This window comes from Plecotus auritus, assembly GCF_963455305.1.
Source record: "Plecotus auritus genome assembly, chromosome: 7".
Taxonomy (NCBI): domain Eukaryota; kingdom Metazoa; phylum Chordata; class Mammalia; order Chiroptera; family Vespertilionidae; genus Plecotus; species Plecotus auritus.
The window spans coordinates 110828259-110846121 of NC_137774.1; the positions used below are offsets into that span (position 1 = coordinate 110828259).

At 40.5% G+C, this 17863-nt stretch overlaps 1 protein-coding gene across 1 annotated transcript in view; it reads right to left on the minus strand.

Annotated features, from left to right (window-relative positions):
* Positions 1–17863, minus strand: part of MAN2A1 (mannosidase alpha class 2A member 1) — a 162441-nt gene that overhangs the window by 99125 nt on the left and 45453 nt on the right. The window contains exon 5 of the mRNA XM_080678363.1: positions 5776–5903. Coding sequence (XP_080534489.1) covers positions 5776–5903 — 128 coding nt within the window. The remainder of the gene's footprint in view (positions 1–5775; positions 5904–17863) is intronic.

The window sequence follows — 17863 nt, forward strand, 5'->3', positions numbered from 1 at the left end:
TATCAAGGGAGAGATTGACAGTTATACAATCATAGTAGGGGACTTTAATACCCCATTGACATCACTGAATAAATCCTCTAAACAAAAAATCAGCAAAGAAACAGCAATCTTAAATGACTCTCTAGATCAGGTGGAACTAATTGACATGTTCAGAACATTTCACCCCAAAGCTAAAGAATATACATTGTTCTCAAGTGCACACAGGACATTTTCAAAGATAGACCACATAACAGGTGTACCAGTTAATAATGCATTTTTTCACTAGATGGAGTTATACATATATTGATATACATGTGATTTGATATGTATGCTATTTTGTTGTATTGACAGCAAGCTTCAAAGCTTCATATGTCAAATTTTCTGAAGGTGTTAACATCATAGATATTTTTACACTTAAAAATGTCAAATTTTGCACCAAAAAAAAAAGAGCATTTGCGAGAAGTTTTAATTCATTACTTTTTTTGAAAAAAGTTCTGCTGAAAGTTATCGTATACTATGGGAAGCTTATGGTGAACATGCTCCATCTCAAGATACTTTGAACGCTGGTTTAAACGCTTTAAAGGTGATGATTTCCATGTGAAAGACAAAGAACGTCCAGGTCAACCGAAAAAGTTTGAAGACCAACAACTACAAGCATTATTGGATGAAGATGCATGTCAAACTCAAAAACTACTTGCAGAAAGATTAAACGTTGCTCAGCAAACAATTTATAAGCAATGGACCAGATTTTAAAGGAAGGAAAATCAGTGCCACATCAACTGAACGAAAGACAAATGGAAAACCGAAAAATCATCAGTAAAATGTTGCTTCAATGGCACGAAAGAAAGTCTTTTTTGCATCAAATTGTGACTGGCGACAAAAAGTGGATTTACTTTGAGAATCCCAAATGCACAAAATCATGGGGTGATCCAGGTCAACCCTCAATATCGACTGCAAGGCCAAATCGCTTCGGAAAGAAGACAATGTTCTGCATTTGGTGGGATCAGGAAGGTGTGGTGTATTATGAGCTTCTAAAACCAGGTGAAACCATTAATACTGATCGCTACCGACAACAAATAATCAATTTGAACCATGCTTTGATCGTAAAACGACCAGAATGTTCCAGAAGACACGGCAAAGTAATTTTGCTTCATGATGACGCACACACTTCAAAACCAGTTAAAGACACATTAAAAGATCTTGCCTGGGAAGTATTAACCCACCCGCTATATTCACTAGACCTTGCCCCTTAAGATTACCACTTGTTCCAATAGATGGCATATGAGCTTTCTGAGGAGCACTTCAAAACATACGAAGAAGTGGAAAATTGGGTCTCTGAATGGTTTGCCTCGAAACAAGAAAAGTTCTATTGGGATGGTATCCACAAATTACCTGAAAGATGGGGAAAATGTGTAGCTAGAGATGGACATTACTTTGAATAAAGCACTTTTGATGTTTCTCTTGAAATTATTGTGTTTTCTTTGATCACAAAATCCACATTATTAACCAGTACACAGGCAAAGTCTCTTCAAATTCAAGAAGATAAAAATCATATCAAGCATCTTCTCAGATCACAATGGCATAAAATTAGAAATCAACTACAATAAAAACAATGAAAAAAATAAAACACTTGGAGGCTAAATAGCATGCTATTAAATAATATTGGGTTACCAAAGAGATCAAAGAAGAAATAAAAAGCATCCTGGAAACAAATGACCATGAAAACAACACAGCAATCCAAAATCTATGGGACACAATGAAAGCAGTCCTGAAAGAGAAGTTCATAGCTCTACAGACCTCCCTCAAAAAACAAGAAAAAATGGTAATAAATTATCCAACCCTACAACTTAAAGAATTAGAAAGAGAACAACAAAAAAAGCTCAGAGTAAGCAGATGGAAAGAAATAATAAAGATCAGAGCAAAAATAAATGACATACAAAAACATTTAATGAAACCAAGATCAATAAAACCAAGAGCTGGTTCTTTGAAAGAATAAACAAGATTGATGAACCTCTAGCCAGGCTCACCAAGAAACAAAGAGAGAGGACCCAAATAAACAAAATCAGAAATGAAATAGGTGAAATAACCGACCCCACAGACAAAAAAGGATTGTAAAAAAAAAATACTAGGAATAACTCTACTCCAACAAACTGGGAAACCTAGATAAAATGGACATATTCCTAGAAAAATACAATCTTCCAAAACGCAAGCAGGGAAAATCAAAAAACATGAAAAGACCAGTAACTACCAATGAAATTGAAGCAGTAATCAAAAAACTTCCAGCAAACAAAAGCCCTGGTCTGGGGGGCTTCACAGGGATGTTTTAGCAAACATTCAAAGAAGAACTAAAATCTATCCTCCTCAGACTATTAAAAATTTTTTTTTAAATAGGCAAATTATTTGAATTGGCATTTCTCTGAAGAAGGTATGCAAATGGCCAATATACTAGTACACTTGAAAAGATGCTTAATACCTTTAGTCTTTAGGAAAATGCAAATCAAAGCCATAATAAAATACCATTTCACACACACGAATATGGCTAAAATAAAAAAGAAGACAAGAGCCATTGTTGACGATGTGGAGAAATTAGAACCCTTATATTACTGGTGTGAATGTAAAATGGTGCAGCCCTTTTGAAAAACAATTAGGCAGCTTTTCAAATGCTAAACAGAGTTATATGACCCAGTAAATCCACCCCTAGGTGTATACCCAAAAGAAATGAAAACGTATGTCCTCACAAAAACTGAACACAATTGTATAACAGCAGCATTATTCATAGCAGTCAAAAAGGGAAACAATCAAAATGTTCATCAACTGAAGAAGAGATAAATAAATGTGGTGTATTCAAACAACAGAATATTTTGATATTAAAAGGAATGAATCACAATATTTGCTACAGCATGGATGAACCCTGAAAACACAATGCCCAGTGAAAGAAGCCAGTCATAAAGGCTATAATGTATGATTCTATTTATGTGAAATATCCAGAATAGTCAAATCCATACATTTAAAAGGAGATCACTAGTTGACTGGGCCTGAGGCAAGGAAGGGAGGAGAGTAAGAAAATGGTGTGACTATTAAAGAGCAAGTGATTTCTCTTGGGATGTTGAAAAAAATCCTAAAAATAGATGGTTGCACAATTCTGTGAGTGTACTGAAAACTACTGAACTATGCACTTTAAATGGGTAAATTTTATAGGGTAAACAATACATGTATAAGAAAAAATGTATGCTGAGCACCAGAAGCCAGATCTAAAAGAGTTAGTCCATATACATGAAGTTCTTAAATAGGCAAAAGTAAACTACAGTGATAGAAATCAGAGAGCAGCTGGCTGAAGGGGAGAGCTGAGGAGAATGAAAAACTTTCTGGAGTGGTGAAGATGTGGATTAAATAGGTATGTACATTTGTCAAAACTGAAAATGTACAGTTAAGATTTATATGTTGTGCTACATATAAATTATGTCAATAAAAGCTAACCATAAAGAAAAATCCATAAAAACTGAGGTTTAAAAAATGAATATTCTTAGCTTACAATACTCTTGGCTTAGAAAATCAGGGGGTATTCAGGTCCACTTCCCAGTTAGTGATTTGCTAAGAAAATTTACAGGACTTGGCACACAGCTACGATTTATTACTGTGAAAGAATACAAAGTTAAAACAGCAAAAGGAAAAGGCAAGGGCACAGTTCACAGGAAACAGGGCACAAGCTTCTAAAAGTCCTGTCCCTGTGCAGTCACACAGGACACATTTAATTCCTTCAGCACCAAACTGTCAACCTGAAATACCTGAAATACTGTCAACCAAGGATGCTCTTGAGAGACTCAGTGTCCAAGGTTTTCATTGGGGTTGGTCAGGTAGGCACCCCCTGCCTAGTATATATTGAGATTCTAGACTCCCAGAAGAAAAACAAGTATTTAGCATAAACTACATGGGTTTTTACAAACAACTTAAACACAGCAAGCCACTCTTAGCATTTAGGAAATCCAAGCCCCCAGACACAACCAAGGGCCAACCTTGCAGGCAAGACCTTTCTAAGGATAGCAGTTTCCAACCTACTATGTTATTTCTTTTCTGCACAGGTATGGTATTTTCAGCTTATTCTAATAATAACAACAACAATATGGAAAGAAGAAAAATAATGCAAATATGCTGAAATGTTAATAACTGGTGAACATGGTTAAGGGGTTTATGAGAGTTCTTTATAGTATTCTTACAACTTTTCTTTAAGTTTGAAATTATTCCAAAATAAAAAATAAAGAAAAAATTAATGGGGATTTTATCTCTACATAGAAAAAAATGTAAGTAATATCTAGAAATAACATCAATAAAAACATGTGTACTTACCATACAGGAACTACAAAGCTGTACTGAGAGATATTCAATATTTTTAAAAAATTACATTATCGTGTTACAGAATGCAAATATTAGATATCATAAAAATTTCAGTTAGTCCCATGTCCTTACGAGTTGTAGTGAACATGTGATTTTATTAGTGAAGCATCCTCTTTCCCACTTCTTGTAATAACAGGATCCTTCCTTCCCCATGGAGGACCCATCCATTAACATGCTTCAGGTGAGGCTGACCCCACAAACCCCTCGTCGTCCCCATGAACATTTCCAGCAAACTGACTAGGCCTTGGTGATTTCAGCTGCTATACTTCTGGCCACAGTAACTGGTTCAGAAATAAGCACCTGACTCAGATTGGACCAATTAGGTAAGATATTAGGAAAAACTCCTCCTGGTTGTTAGACTGCGAAGGTGAGTCCCAATTGTCTATGGCCATCTTACCATGGGGTGAGAGCCAGGAGAGGATTGAAACCATGAAAAATGAGCAGAGCCAGAGACAGTGCTCAGACAACATACTTTGAGTCCCCTGGATCCAACCTTACCTGAAGCTACCATATATCTGGAATTCTCAATGACAAAATTAATACCCTTCTTTTTTTTATATCCTTAGCTAGTAAATTAGGTTTTCGATCAAGTGTGTTACCTAGCATATAATTAAAATCCCAATGGAATGTTTTTGGAAAAAAGTTATTCTAACTATTAAAAATAATAGGTAAAAAATAGATAAAGTAGTAGATTAAACAAGGTAGATGACCCTAAAAGACTATCCTATCTAATAAAAGAGTGATATGCAAATTGACCGTCACTCCAACACACAAGATGGCTACCCCCATGTGGACACAAGATGGCTGCCACAAGATGGCCGGCAGGGGAGGGCAGTTGTGGACAATCAGGCCAGCAGGGGAGGGCAGTTAGGGGTGACGAGGCCTGCAGGGGAGGACAGTTGGGGGTGACTGGGCCAGCAGAGGAGGGCAGTTGGGGGTGACTGGGCCAGCAGAGGAGGGCAGTTGGGGGGACCAGGATGGCAAGGGAGGGTAGTTAGGGGCAATCGGGCCAGCAGGGGAGCAGTTAGGCGTCAATCCGGTTGGCAGGGGAGTGGTTAGGGGGCGATCAGGCTGGCAGGCAGAAGCAGTTAGGCAGGCGTGAGGTTGGGAGCCAGCAGTCCTGGATTGTGAGAGGGATGTCCCAGATTGGAGAGGGTGCAGGCTGGGCTGAGGGACAACCCCCCCGCCCATGCACGAATTTCGTGCACCGGGCCTGTAGTATATCGTATCTATATAACTCATGAACAAAGAAACAACATAAATTAATAAAAAATAAATTATTTAAAAATAATCAGTATTGGGAAAATTCATTATTTAAAGTAATAAAATAGAGCCTCATCTCAAAATCCCCCACATTAACTGCCCAAAGTAGTCTAAATAAAGGGGAAAGACATCGATACGTACCTAAATTCTTTTCCAGCCACTGATGTCCTTCAATTAGTTGGTCAATTAAGGCAAAATAATGTGCAGCAGCTTCATCAGGCATAACCCAGCCACCTGTCACAATTTCAAACTGACCATTATCCAGTAAACTAGAAAGAAAATAATGTAAGAATTTACATTAATATATAAGAAAAGTTCAAATAAAAAAATTAAAGTTGGCATAAATATTAGGGACAGCCTTTGAATAAATTGGTATTTATTATACTAATTGTTAAAATATTTTTTAAACTAGTGAATGAATTTAAATTTTAGGACCCTTGAGTGTCTGAAGTGACCACCCCCCACCCTAGGCCTGCAGGGCACTTTGGAAGTTCCTGTTCATCAGGGTATAATCTCCCTCACAACCTCAAAGGTTCCTGATAGCAGGAGCCACATCTGATTTATTTCTAAATCTTGCGAGAACCTAGCAAAGTGCTTTACTCAGAGTATATGCTTGATGAGTGTTTATTGAAGGACTGTCACTTTAAGCATGGCATTTGTTTCAATACCCCTATATTGAAAAATCAATATTTATTTTGGTCCTACTGACACTGGTAAGTTAATCATACAAGCTACACAGAAGGTGAAGCTAGTAAATAGCACATGCCTCTGGGAATACAGGAAACACTCAGGATTCAGTTAAAATGTAGGCTACATAGTTTATTTTTCACTATTGAGTGAAGAGCTCTAACATTATCATTATCTGTCCATTGGATACTCCTTTCTTTGCCACAATAGCATACAAGGTAACTATATCTCCAGTCCTAGAAATATTCAATTATTATAAGAAGATACCTTCCTTTGCTAAGGAAAAAAGGAAATCAAACTATTAAAATTTGATGAAGTACCTGAGGAAATATAAAAGTCAAGGATTTAAGCAAACAAGTGCCACAGACTTGTCAATTTGCAACAAGATGGTTTGGAAAATGGTGTAAAGTTTCAGAAAGAAAAGCAACTTTAATAAGGATACACATCACTGGATACCCGCCAATAGCAGCCAAGTACCAAGTCAAATTTAGCTGAAGCAGAGCAGAGCCATAAAAGATAGAGAAGTATTTTCCTACAAAGCCTTTAACAGAAGCCATAGCATTAACATGACATCTGATTTATTCAAACATATGCATGATCATATACCAGCGACAGAGTGAATAATGGACACAATTTCTAAAAATGAATGAAAGAATAATTCCTTACATGAAATTTAAAAATGTTAATTAAATCTGTATTGCCATAGGAATCACCAACTAATATAATTTCACATGGAGAACGAGATAGCTCATTATATTGTCTAAAGAAAATCAAATCTCCAGTCAAACCTCAGGTTTTCACAGGCCCAAATCAAGAACTTATAATTTAAAAAGCTGGAAATTTCTAAAAATTGTATTTCTTCAAGAATACAAACTAAATTCAAGACTATTTTGTCCTGCTCTTACTGTCAGTGGACTTAGCCTCGAGTTAGTTCTTTTTCTCACCTTCCTGGTGATTGCCTGATTTAGCCATACTCTAGATGCCATGGACCAGACCCCCACTTCTTAAACTTTATGCCCAGTACCTGGAAGCCTGAGATGTTGGACAGATTTGGGACTTAATCTCTAGCCATCAAATATAGAAATTTGACTTCCTTACCTCACTATCCCCATAAACATATATTTTGGAAATTTTCAGAAATAAATTATTTACTACTCTTTAATAGAAAAATAAGAACTAAAATGAAAAGTCACTCCAATGGTGGAATTTTTCATCTATATCAATTTTGCTACATAATTCCAGTCCCACAGGCATGAATATGCTCCAAGGAACAGCCAAATAAGCAATGAATAACACATACTATATACAGCAACTGAATTCCTAAGCTCCATCCTATATTATAAAAAGCCTGTGGTCATCACACCATCATACCGTAATGACCGATCAGCAGGAGGCTGCGTGCACAGCAGGTGTGCGCAGATGGGCGGGGCTGCGTGCGCTGTGAGGTGTGTGCAGGTGGCCAGGGACTTGATGCTGCGTCCCTGCTGGTGCTGGCAGAGACTTGACCAGGAGGTGCATCGAGGGAGTCCTGCAGTGCTGGCCCTGCAGGGTGGGACTCCGGGACTCGGGGGAGTCCCTCGGCGCTGGCTCTCCAGGGGCCACGCGGCGAAGAGGGCTCAGCGGATGGGTGCCGGGTGGGCGGGGAGCGTAGCGCAGGTCCCTAGGTGGCGAACAGAGGTGCTCCTGCCGCGGGGGGAGGGACAGGGGGCGCATGTGGCCTGTGGTGGTGGGGAGGCAGAGCATGGGGGAAGGGTGCGAGCTGGCAGAGGAATTGAGGCAGAAGGTAAAAGCTGTTACTAAGGGAAAGAGCCAAAAGGTTTGGAGCAGCCAAGGGCTCAGACACTCAACACTGGGGAGAGAGGAATGGGGACCAGCCAGGCACAAAGGGGCTCACAAGGCCTGCAGCAGTGGCTCAGGGAGGGCAGGGGTGGGGCCGTGTGATTTCGCGTGCTGGGCTTCTAGTTTGTCAATAATCTAGCTCTTACCCCAACATGATACCTGAGATGCTACTGTAATCATGTATTGAATTTTTTTCTGCACATAATAATCACTTTAAGGACTATCCTGTCTATTGTTTTGGGGGAGGCATAAAAGCTTCCCACTCATTAAAATGTTTTGCAGAATTTTCTTACCTGTAGATTTTTTTCTGTCTATCTTTCCCGTCTTAGTTGGTCCCTCTCATAGCCTAGAATTCCTTCACCACCCTCTGTTACCTCCTGCTTAACTTGTTAGTTCTAATCACCTTTCAGGTTTCAACCTGAATACCACCTGCTTCAGGAAACCTTCCATAACCTCCTTCTTACTTCCATAGAAGACAACACTTTATTGTGATACTGTGTTTAGTTACGTCTTCCATGCTCTGCCCTGATGGTTGGGACCAGGTGAATTGCTCATCTCCTATATCCCTGGAGTCTAGCACAGTAAATATTTGTTGAACAAATGATGAAGTAAATAAGGGAAGGCTTCAGAGATGAGGTAATATTTCAGCTGAAAAATTAATAGGATTGGTATTATCTAATGTATAGAAGGGGGAAAAAATCTAATCTGAACCCATGGACAAATTTCTAAGAAGCAGAAAAAAGCATGTGCCTGAGGACACCCACATGGCTCAGCAAGGCAGGAAGTGATAAGAGGTAAGGGTGGACAAGTAAAGAGGAATCAGAGAAAAAACGCCAGTATGTGCCAGGCAAAAGGGATTGGGCTGTACTTTCTGACACTGAGGTGTCACAGAAGCAGGATGAGTAGACTCACCTATTAGAAACCTAACTCTGTTGGTGAAATGGAGGATACCTAGAAGTGGCATAGCTGGACACAGGAAGACCAAGGTGAAGGAAATGAGCAACGGGGATTGAGCTGAGGGTTTCACACAGAGAAACTGACAAGGATCAGGACCTGAGTGAATGTGGCCCAAATGGCAGAGCACACAATGGTTAAGAGCACTGTTTCTGGGGCTAGGCTGCCTGGCTCTGACCCTCATGCCATACTTACTAGGTGGGGGACCTTTGGCGCATTCCTTAACACCTCTGCTTCAGTTTCTTCAACAATAGGTGAGAATAATAAAGAATCTTAACTCAAGGGAATGCTACAGGACTGACTGAATAAATATATATAAGTGCTTAGAATATGCCTATGCACAGTAAGCACCCAATAAATGTTAGCTGTTGCTATTACCATTAACTAGGGAAGAAGAAAGAAATTGAGGTTGGAACTGTAGGTCTGGAAGCAATGTGAATTAAAACCAGTGAGGATGAGCACACATTGAAGAGAAGAACCAAAGGATGCTACCCCACAGGCCAGAACGGGGACTTTTAGGAAGTGAGCAGAGGAGGAAATGAGAGGTGATGATAAAGGAATGCTCAGCAATGCAGGAAGAGAACCAGGAGACAAAGAGCTCTGGGTCATAAGAGACCAAAAAAAAAAAGAATTTCAAGGAGAATCGAGTGGTCAGTTTCAATGCTGCAAAGAAATTCTCCTGGAGGACTGAGGAAGTAACCCATGGACGAGGCAGTGGGAAAGGTCCTCATGGCTTTTGCCAGATTCCGTGAAGCAAATAGAAGCCAGCAGTTGATGGGAATGAGAACAAAATGCCTAACTGGAGATGAACTAGGATTGGAGAGAATGGGATAGAAGACATCCTATAGAATAAAAGAGTAATATGCAAATTAACCGTCACTCCGCAACAAAATGGCAGCACCCATAGACACAAGATGGTGGCGCCCAGTCCTCTCAGGCCCGCCGGAGTCCCCCAGTCCCAGGGAGGACTGCCGAAGAGAGCCGGCAGCGTGTGGCCCGGGCTGTCAGCCTGGGAGGTGGCCGCGGCCCCCGGCGTGATCCACTCCCAGCCTCGGCACGGGCCATCGGCCTGGGAGGCACCCGTGCCCCCCCAGCACGATCCGCTCCCAGCCCCAACCTGGGCTGTTGGCCTGGGAGGCAGCCGTGCCCCCCCCAGCATGATCCGCTCCCAGCCACGGCCTGGGCAGACAGCCTGGGAGGCGCCCACACCGCCCACCCCCCTCGCCAGCGTGATCTGCTCCCAGCCGCGGCCAGGGGGTATAGGCCTGGGAGGCAGCTGCGCCCCCCAGAGCGATCCCCTCCCAGCAGCAGCCTGGGGTATCAGCCTCCAAAGGGCCTGTGCCCCCATGGAGTGATCCCCCCAACACACACCTGTAGCCTCAGAACTTCCCTTGCCCCCAGCCGAGTGATTGGAGATGCTGCCCAGCAACCTCTCCCATTGGGTAGAAATTTCTGACCAGGTTAGGGAGGTAAATGGGTTTTGTTTAAAATCTTTAGAAACCACAATGGAAATGTCTGAGGTAGGGTTTCACACTGGAAGTAACTTACAACTAATTTCTGAAGGCCAAGTGCGACATTGCAGTTACATTATTGGAGAGTACCCCGAGGTCTGGAGGTTGGCTGTGCAAGGGCGGTGGCCGGTGCTCCCCACCCTGGTTCCTCAGCACCTTGGGCCGGGCTTGAGCCCACCCAGGAAGGCCTTTTCCCCTACAGTTTTCACCAAGGCAGGGAGGTTTTGTAGACATGAATAAGAAGTGCCCACGCACAAGTCCTGAAGATGCCGGGGCCGGCAGAAATGACAAACAAACCAGGAAAAGAGCAAAACCAGAAACACCACCGATCCCAACATAGAGCATCTTTTTCTTCAGATGATGGTGTGTTTCCCTCTTCTTCGTCTTCTGGAAGCAAGACACATTCAAGTACTGACGATTCTACCAACAGAAAAGTTAAGAGAAAGAGAGGACAGAAAAGGACGGAAAAGGAATAAAAGGAGAAAAGAAAGAAAGGACAAAAGATGAAACATCAAGAAAAAGAGAAGGAAGAAAGGAAGAAACGACCACATGATATCACCTTTCCAAGGTCTCATGAAATTCCTGTTTAAGGAGTTTATTTTATGACACTTTTAGTTTGGGTTTACATTTTTACTGGTTTGTCAAGACCACGGCAGGTAGACTGTCCAATATGTTAAAGAAAAAACCCTATCTAATAAGGAGGAAATATGCAGGGGAGGGCATTTGGGGGTGACTGGGCTTTCAGGGGAGGGCAGTTGGGGACAATCAAGCCGGCAGGGGAACAGTTAGGCGTCAATCAGGCTGGCAGGGGAGTGGTTAGGGGGTGATCAGGCTGGCAGGCAGAAGCAGTTAGGGGCAATCAGGCACGCAGGTGAGCAGTTGGGAGCCAGCAGTCCAGGATTGTGAAAGGGATGTCCGACTGCCTGTTTAGGCCCGATCCTTGAGGGGTCCCAGATTGGAGAGGGTGCAGGTTGGGCTGAGGGACACCCCCCCCCCCAGTACACAAATTTCATGCACCGGGCCTCTAGTACATTATAAAATTAATGTATACCACTGCTTCAATGATTAGAAATGAAATTATTTTAGACAGTGATGCACTGCTTTAATTCCTTTGTGAAAGGGTTTATATATTTAGGCTCTAAACTCATCCAAATCTGCAATTTTCCCTAAACATCACAAGACACACTGTGACTTCTCATTGCTTTGTAAATTTTACAGCAGCCTTTGGTTAAATACCATTAACTGTTACCTGTATAAAATGTATAGGTAACTTTAGAGGTACATTTTTTAGTGAAACTCAAAATTCACATCAGTAAGTTTGGACTTGTATTATTAAGAAAGTAAACCTCAAACATTTCTTTGATTTCAATACTCAAACACAGCTAAGAGATAGAACAGAAGGCTGACTTAAATATAAATTCAGGAAATATGATATAAGAGGATGGTATAAAGATTAGAGAAAGACTTTGCCTTCTTGGCAAAGTGATAAAACTCAGCAATGTGGTGAAGATATAGTATTTATATTAACTGATGGTACCTTTCCTCCCAGTACATATTCAGAACCTATTTCATACCTAAAGGTCCAAGCAGAGAGGTCTGTCAAGACTTGGCAAACACACAAACTATTCTAAGTTCTAACAGCTCGGTGGGCTTCTCCACTGAACACTGGTCTCAACACCAGGAACAGATGCAATGTAAAAGCTATTTCAATGCCTCAGAGCCCAGAGAGGAAAAATAAATATGTAATACACTGGGTGCTAGTCAAAGGAACGCTAAGGCTAATGTTTCAGCTGCCTGACTCTGAGTCAGGGCACACGTGTTGATGTATTTTTTTTATAAACATCATGCAGTATTTAGCTGCATTTAGCCAAAAAAATGTATTAAAATAGGAAACCTAAAAAGTAAAAATACCAGTCATTTTCAAAATAAAATAAACATAAAGGGAAAATGTGCTGATTACTTAACGTGAGGCAGTTTATTTTATTATTTTTTTATTTTTACTTTTTTGCTAATCCTCACCCAAGGATACTTTCTCCATTGTTTTCCAGAGAGAGTGGAAGGGAGGGGAGAGACAGAGAGAGAGAGAGAGAGATCGATATGAGAGAAACACATCAATTGGCTGCTTCCTGCTCGCCCCTCAACCAGGGCCAGGGTTGAGTCAGCAACCAGAATTGAACCCATGACCCTTCAGTCAGAGGGCTGATGCTCTAACCATTAAGCTAAACCAGGCTCGGGCAGTTTCTTTTAAATCCACTGGATATGTGCTACAGGCAGGCACCATGACTACAATTGATTAAATTAGTTGGAATCACAAAACAATGAAAAGACTAGCTGTTTGCCTGGATCTCCCTTTAGTTAACTAGATTTTCATTTTTGAAAGTCTACAGAGATGACTACTGCTACTCCAGGGGAAAGAATCAAACAAGTCACTGCTAGGACAGATTATAGGATCATCTGAGTTATGTTTCTGTTAAGTTCCCACAATCAATTGGTATTCTTCAGGGATAGTAAAAGCTCACATGAAACTCTGCAGGAATTAACAGGTTCTGCTTGGCAGCAGTGAGCTTGAAAATTTAGGTACAGACATTTAATCCATAGGCTCATCTGAGGAAAAATAAGCCATTGCACTAGTAGTCACAAAAATTTTATCAGTAATGTTACTTACTACAAGCTCAGAATTTTAAATAATGGGGACAAATCTATATAGCTATTAAGCTTTTCCCAAAACATACATTTAGGCAAGAACCACTAAAAATATTTAAGTAAGAAAAAATGCTATTACCATAGTTCTATATATAAATGTAGTAAATCAATAAAAGTGAATGGTTATAGCTGGAAGGGAGGGAACTTTAGCTAAGCCTGACCAGAAACAAAATCATTGGCCCTAATGTGGCTATAAAACAATTTTTTCTTCAAGCAAAATGATATCATTAAGGTTCAGGCAAATATTTCCCATTGTCAAAATAAGAGCTCTCAAAAGGAGTTTGAATAAAACTGCTTAAGCACTAGATTCTAATTTGCATTCCCACCCCTAACTGCTTTCTACCTTAATATTGGGTTGAATCACATAAAATTGCCATTTTTATACATCAAAAGCAGTTAAACATGAGCAATTTTATATGGTCCAACATAAGTAAAATGGCCAACAGTACAGAAAAGGAGAGAGAGAAACTTGTGTCCAGGAGAATCAGAAGAAGGCCATCCTCATGTCATAAAATTGGTGCATTTGAGACAGAAACTATGCAGGTGAAACGAAAAGAATTCAATGAGTACTGACCTACAACTCCCTGGCATGAAAAATAAGCATGGAGTCCCAAGTAGTAGAGAGAAGAATCTAAGATATTCTGGCAACAGCCCCTAATCTGGAGGGCCAAGGGCTAAAGCAAAGCTGGATCTTGGAAGAGACACTAATCACAGTCCCTATCCTTCATCCTCAGGGTGTTTTGTGAGTCCCATCTTGCAGAGGCCTCTCCACTCCCAGGCCCTGAGTGCTGCTGAGGGTGGCTCCCTAATGCAGCTACATTGTGACAGAGCCAGGCCTGGCCTCACTTTGCCAAAAGCAGCAAACAGCAAGCCCAATTTCCTTCTGAGGTGGCAGACACTTTACTACAGTCATTGATCTAAGCCATTGCTCCTTCCTGGCCTACAGGCCACCCAAAAGGAAACTAGATACAGAAAGCCAGCCGTGAGTGCCTCACCTAACAAACAGCAAACACTTCATGGTTCTCCCAATCTTCCCACCGCCCAGCTCCTCTCTTCCCTTCCACCAGTCCTATTCACAACCCTAACTTCTTTCCTGGCCGCTGGGTCCCTAATACTCATCTTCCATAACCCAGCTTTCCAACAAAGATATGAGGAATAATTTATCAGGTTAGGTTTCTTGTTTGCAAGCAACACAAACCGATGCTGAAGGAGAAATGTATGGGAGACTGTCCTAGACACAGAGTACTGAGGACAGGCTAAAAGTAGAGGCTTAACAAAGGGCTGGAAAAAAAAACAAGAGGTCATGTACTATTGTGCTATGGGGAGCACAGGACAGGAAGAGTCTTGCAAAGGCACCAGTGCTTGTGAGGGATGACCTGCAACCTTCCCTCCATGTGTTTCCCCTTTTTCCATCTGTCTACTCTAAAGATTTAAAACCCTGAAAAAAATAATATATTGATTAACTGAGCTCAGGTCATAGCTGGCCCATCTGACCTGGCTAGCAGGAAGGTGGAGGACCTGATTTCTGTGAGAGACAGTTTCCCAAAAGGAAATCTGGTGAAATGGATGTTGGCCAGCCAGTATTAACTAAACCTATTGCAAAAAAACAAATTGTTTTGCTAGAAAAGGAAGGGGTTTTAGGAGAGGTACACTCTGTTTTGGAACAAATTCTAAGTGTGGATACATCAGTTATTGCTCAAGGATGAATAAAAAGGGGGGAATACACTTGAACTTACAAACAACAATAAAAAGAACACAGAACTAAAGGGTAACAAAAACATAGTTAAAATCAAGCATTTAAAGCCAGAACAGAACAGACTCTATATCATAGAGAAGTAAGCTTGAGGGAGGTGGGGGGAAACTCTCGAGAAAAAAACTTCCAAAAGCAGTGAATATGACAAATTAAAAAAAAAAATACATGTGCATAAAATAGACTAGAGACTCAATACTAGATAACTGAATTCTAAAACAAATGAAATAAAAACATCAATTAATTAGCAAGAGCAGAAAATGTAAGCTGGAGAAATGTTTGAACTGGTAGATGGAAAATTTAATAAGTTATTTATACCTACATACCTAGTGAAAATTTAGAATTTTATGGGTAAAATTTTTAAAATCATAAAAACATCTGACCAGAAGGGTAAAAGCTGATCTTCACAGAAACATTACATAAGAAAGCCTTTTTTAAAGATAGAAAACATAAAATGAGGCACAGAGAGGTTAACTTCCCCAAAGTCACACAGTAGATGGGAGTCTGCCCTATTTCAACACGTGCAGCCTAGCTCCATTGCCCAGCCATTGGAACTACCTCTCTAGATTGTCCTTAAAGTAAAAAGCGCAGCACAGGTCAGGCAAATCCAAACAAAAAGAATAAAAATTGTATAGTCTGCACTTCCTGACCATAAGACATGAAAATTAGTTTTTAAATCTAAAGTATAACTGGGGGGAAAATTGTATTTGGAAATTAAAAATTATGATCCTAACATACTCAAATCAGGAAAAACAATAAATACAGTTATATAACATTTTATTAAAATACTAGAGGCCGGGTGCACAAAATTCACCCACTCAGTGGCGGGGGGAGGTCCCCTCAGCCCGGCCTGCGCCCTTTCACAGTCCGGGAGCCCTCAGGGGATGTCCAACTGTCACGGAGGCAGAAGAGGCTCCCACCACCGCTGCTACGCTCGCCAGCCATGAGCCTGGCTTCTGGCTGAGTGGCGCTCCCCCTGTGGGAGCACACTGACCACCAGGGGGCAGCTCCTGCATTGAGCATCTGAGCCCTGGTGGTCAGTGTGTGCCATAGGGACCAGTCATTTTGCTGTTCGGTCGATTTGCATATTAGCCTTTTGTTATATAGGGAATAATAAAAAATAACAAAAATTTAAAAGCTAGTTAGAGCAGTGCTAAAAGGCAAATCCTTGTTAAAAATAAATGAAATGGCCCATTTAGCATTATTAAAAGCAGGTAGAATGAATTAGTAAAAAATAAAAGCAGAAAAGTCAAGAGTAAAAACCAGCAACATATACATTGTTCTTTGGGAGTGAAAGAGGGTGCAAAAACCAATCAAAATAAGTAAAAGCTTTAGCCAAATCTACTCAAGATGAAGAAAATATTCAGCTTCCCAAAAGTACTTAAAAAAAACTACAGATGTGATAAATAAAATCTTGCAATCTAAGAAAATATAAAGTATTATATGTATTCACAGAGTAATGTTAGACCTAAACAGACAAAAAATGTTTTTAATCTTAAAATGTTTAATTTTTTAATCAAAAAATGTTTTTTAACCTATAAAACAAACACCAATTCCACAGGGTTTTATAGAGCAATTCTTTTTTTAAAAAAATATATTTTACTGATTTTTTACAGAGAGGAAGGGAGAGGGATAGAGAGTTAGAAACATCGATGAGAGACAAACATCAATCAGCTGCCTCCTGCACACCCCCTACTGGGGATGTGCCCGCAACCAAGGTACATGCCCTTGACCAGAATCAAACCTGGGACCCTTCAGTCCGCAGGCCGACACTCTATCCACTGAGCCAAACTGGTCAGGGCTATAGAGCAGTTCTTAATATAAAAGTTTAAAAACCAGTAAGTTGCTCAATTTAAACTAAGGATTCTGTTTTACTGTGTGTGATTGTGTGTGTGTGTGTGTGTGTGTGTGTGTGTGTGTGTAAGAGACAGAGACAGAGACAGAGAGAAAAAGAGAGAGAGAGAGAGAGAGAGAGAGAATGTAAATTGCTGCTAACATTTCAATTTAAAAAGTCAAGATATTTTACACAGCATTTTGGAATTCTAAGTTGTCTTGAATAATTGGAGGAGTATCCTGATCACTCTGGCTCCCATGGACTTCCAATGTGGCTGGAGTAGAAGAGTGGCTAGCCGCTAGCCCCTTTGGGTGGGGTAGCTACTCTTGGTTCATCCTATCACCCCCAAAGCCCATAGCCTTCATTCATGCCACCTTTCCGGCCAATCTTATAAGCATTAAATTTTAACTGTTCTATTGGGGGGCAGGGGAGCTCCAATGGCTAGTGATGGATAAACAGTTCTTCCCAAATTACCTTTAAATGTTTCTATCAATTTTCATCAAAATTCTTTTTTTTAATAGTGTAGAAAGATTATCAGTTAATGAAACATCATAATACTGCAACAATTACAGTTAAATAGAAAAGTCCAGGAAACAGTTCAGAAATTAATGCATACTGAAATACAATAAAGATAGCACTTCAAATCAGTAAAAAGAATGAACTATTTAAATCTTTGAGAAGCAGTACATCATGAAAGGGAACAGTCTGTATGACTGGACAGGCTGGACGGAACAGCATACCAGTGTAGCACATCCCAGCCCGTGACCCTGAAAGACCAATGAGTGCTTTATCTCTAAAATGTGGATAGTCACTGTACCTATTTCATAGGATTGTTGTGAGGATTATCAATCACCATTTGTAAACTACTTATAACAGGGACTAATACAGTAAGTACAGTAATGTGGTAGTAAATAGATAAAAGAAAGCAATACATACTAAAATAATCCTTAA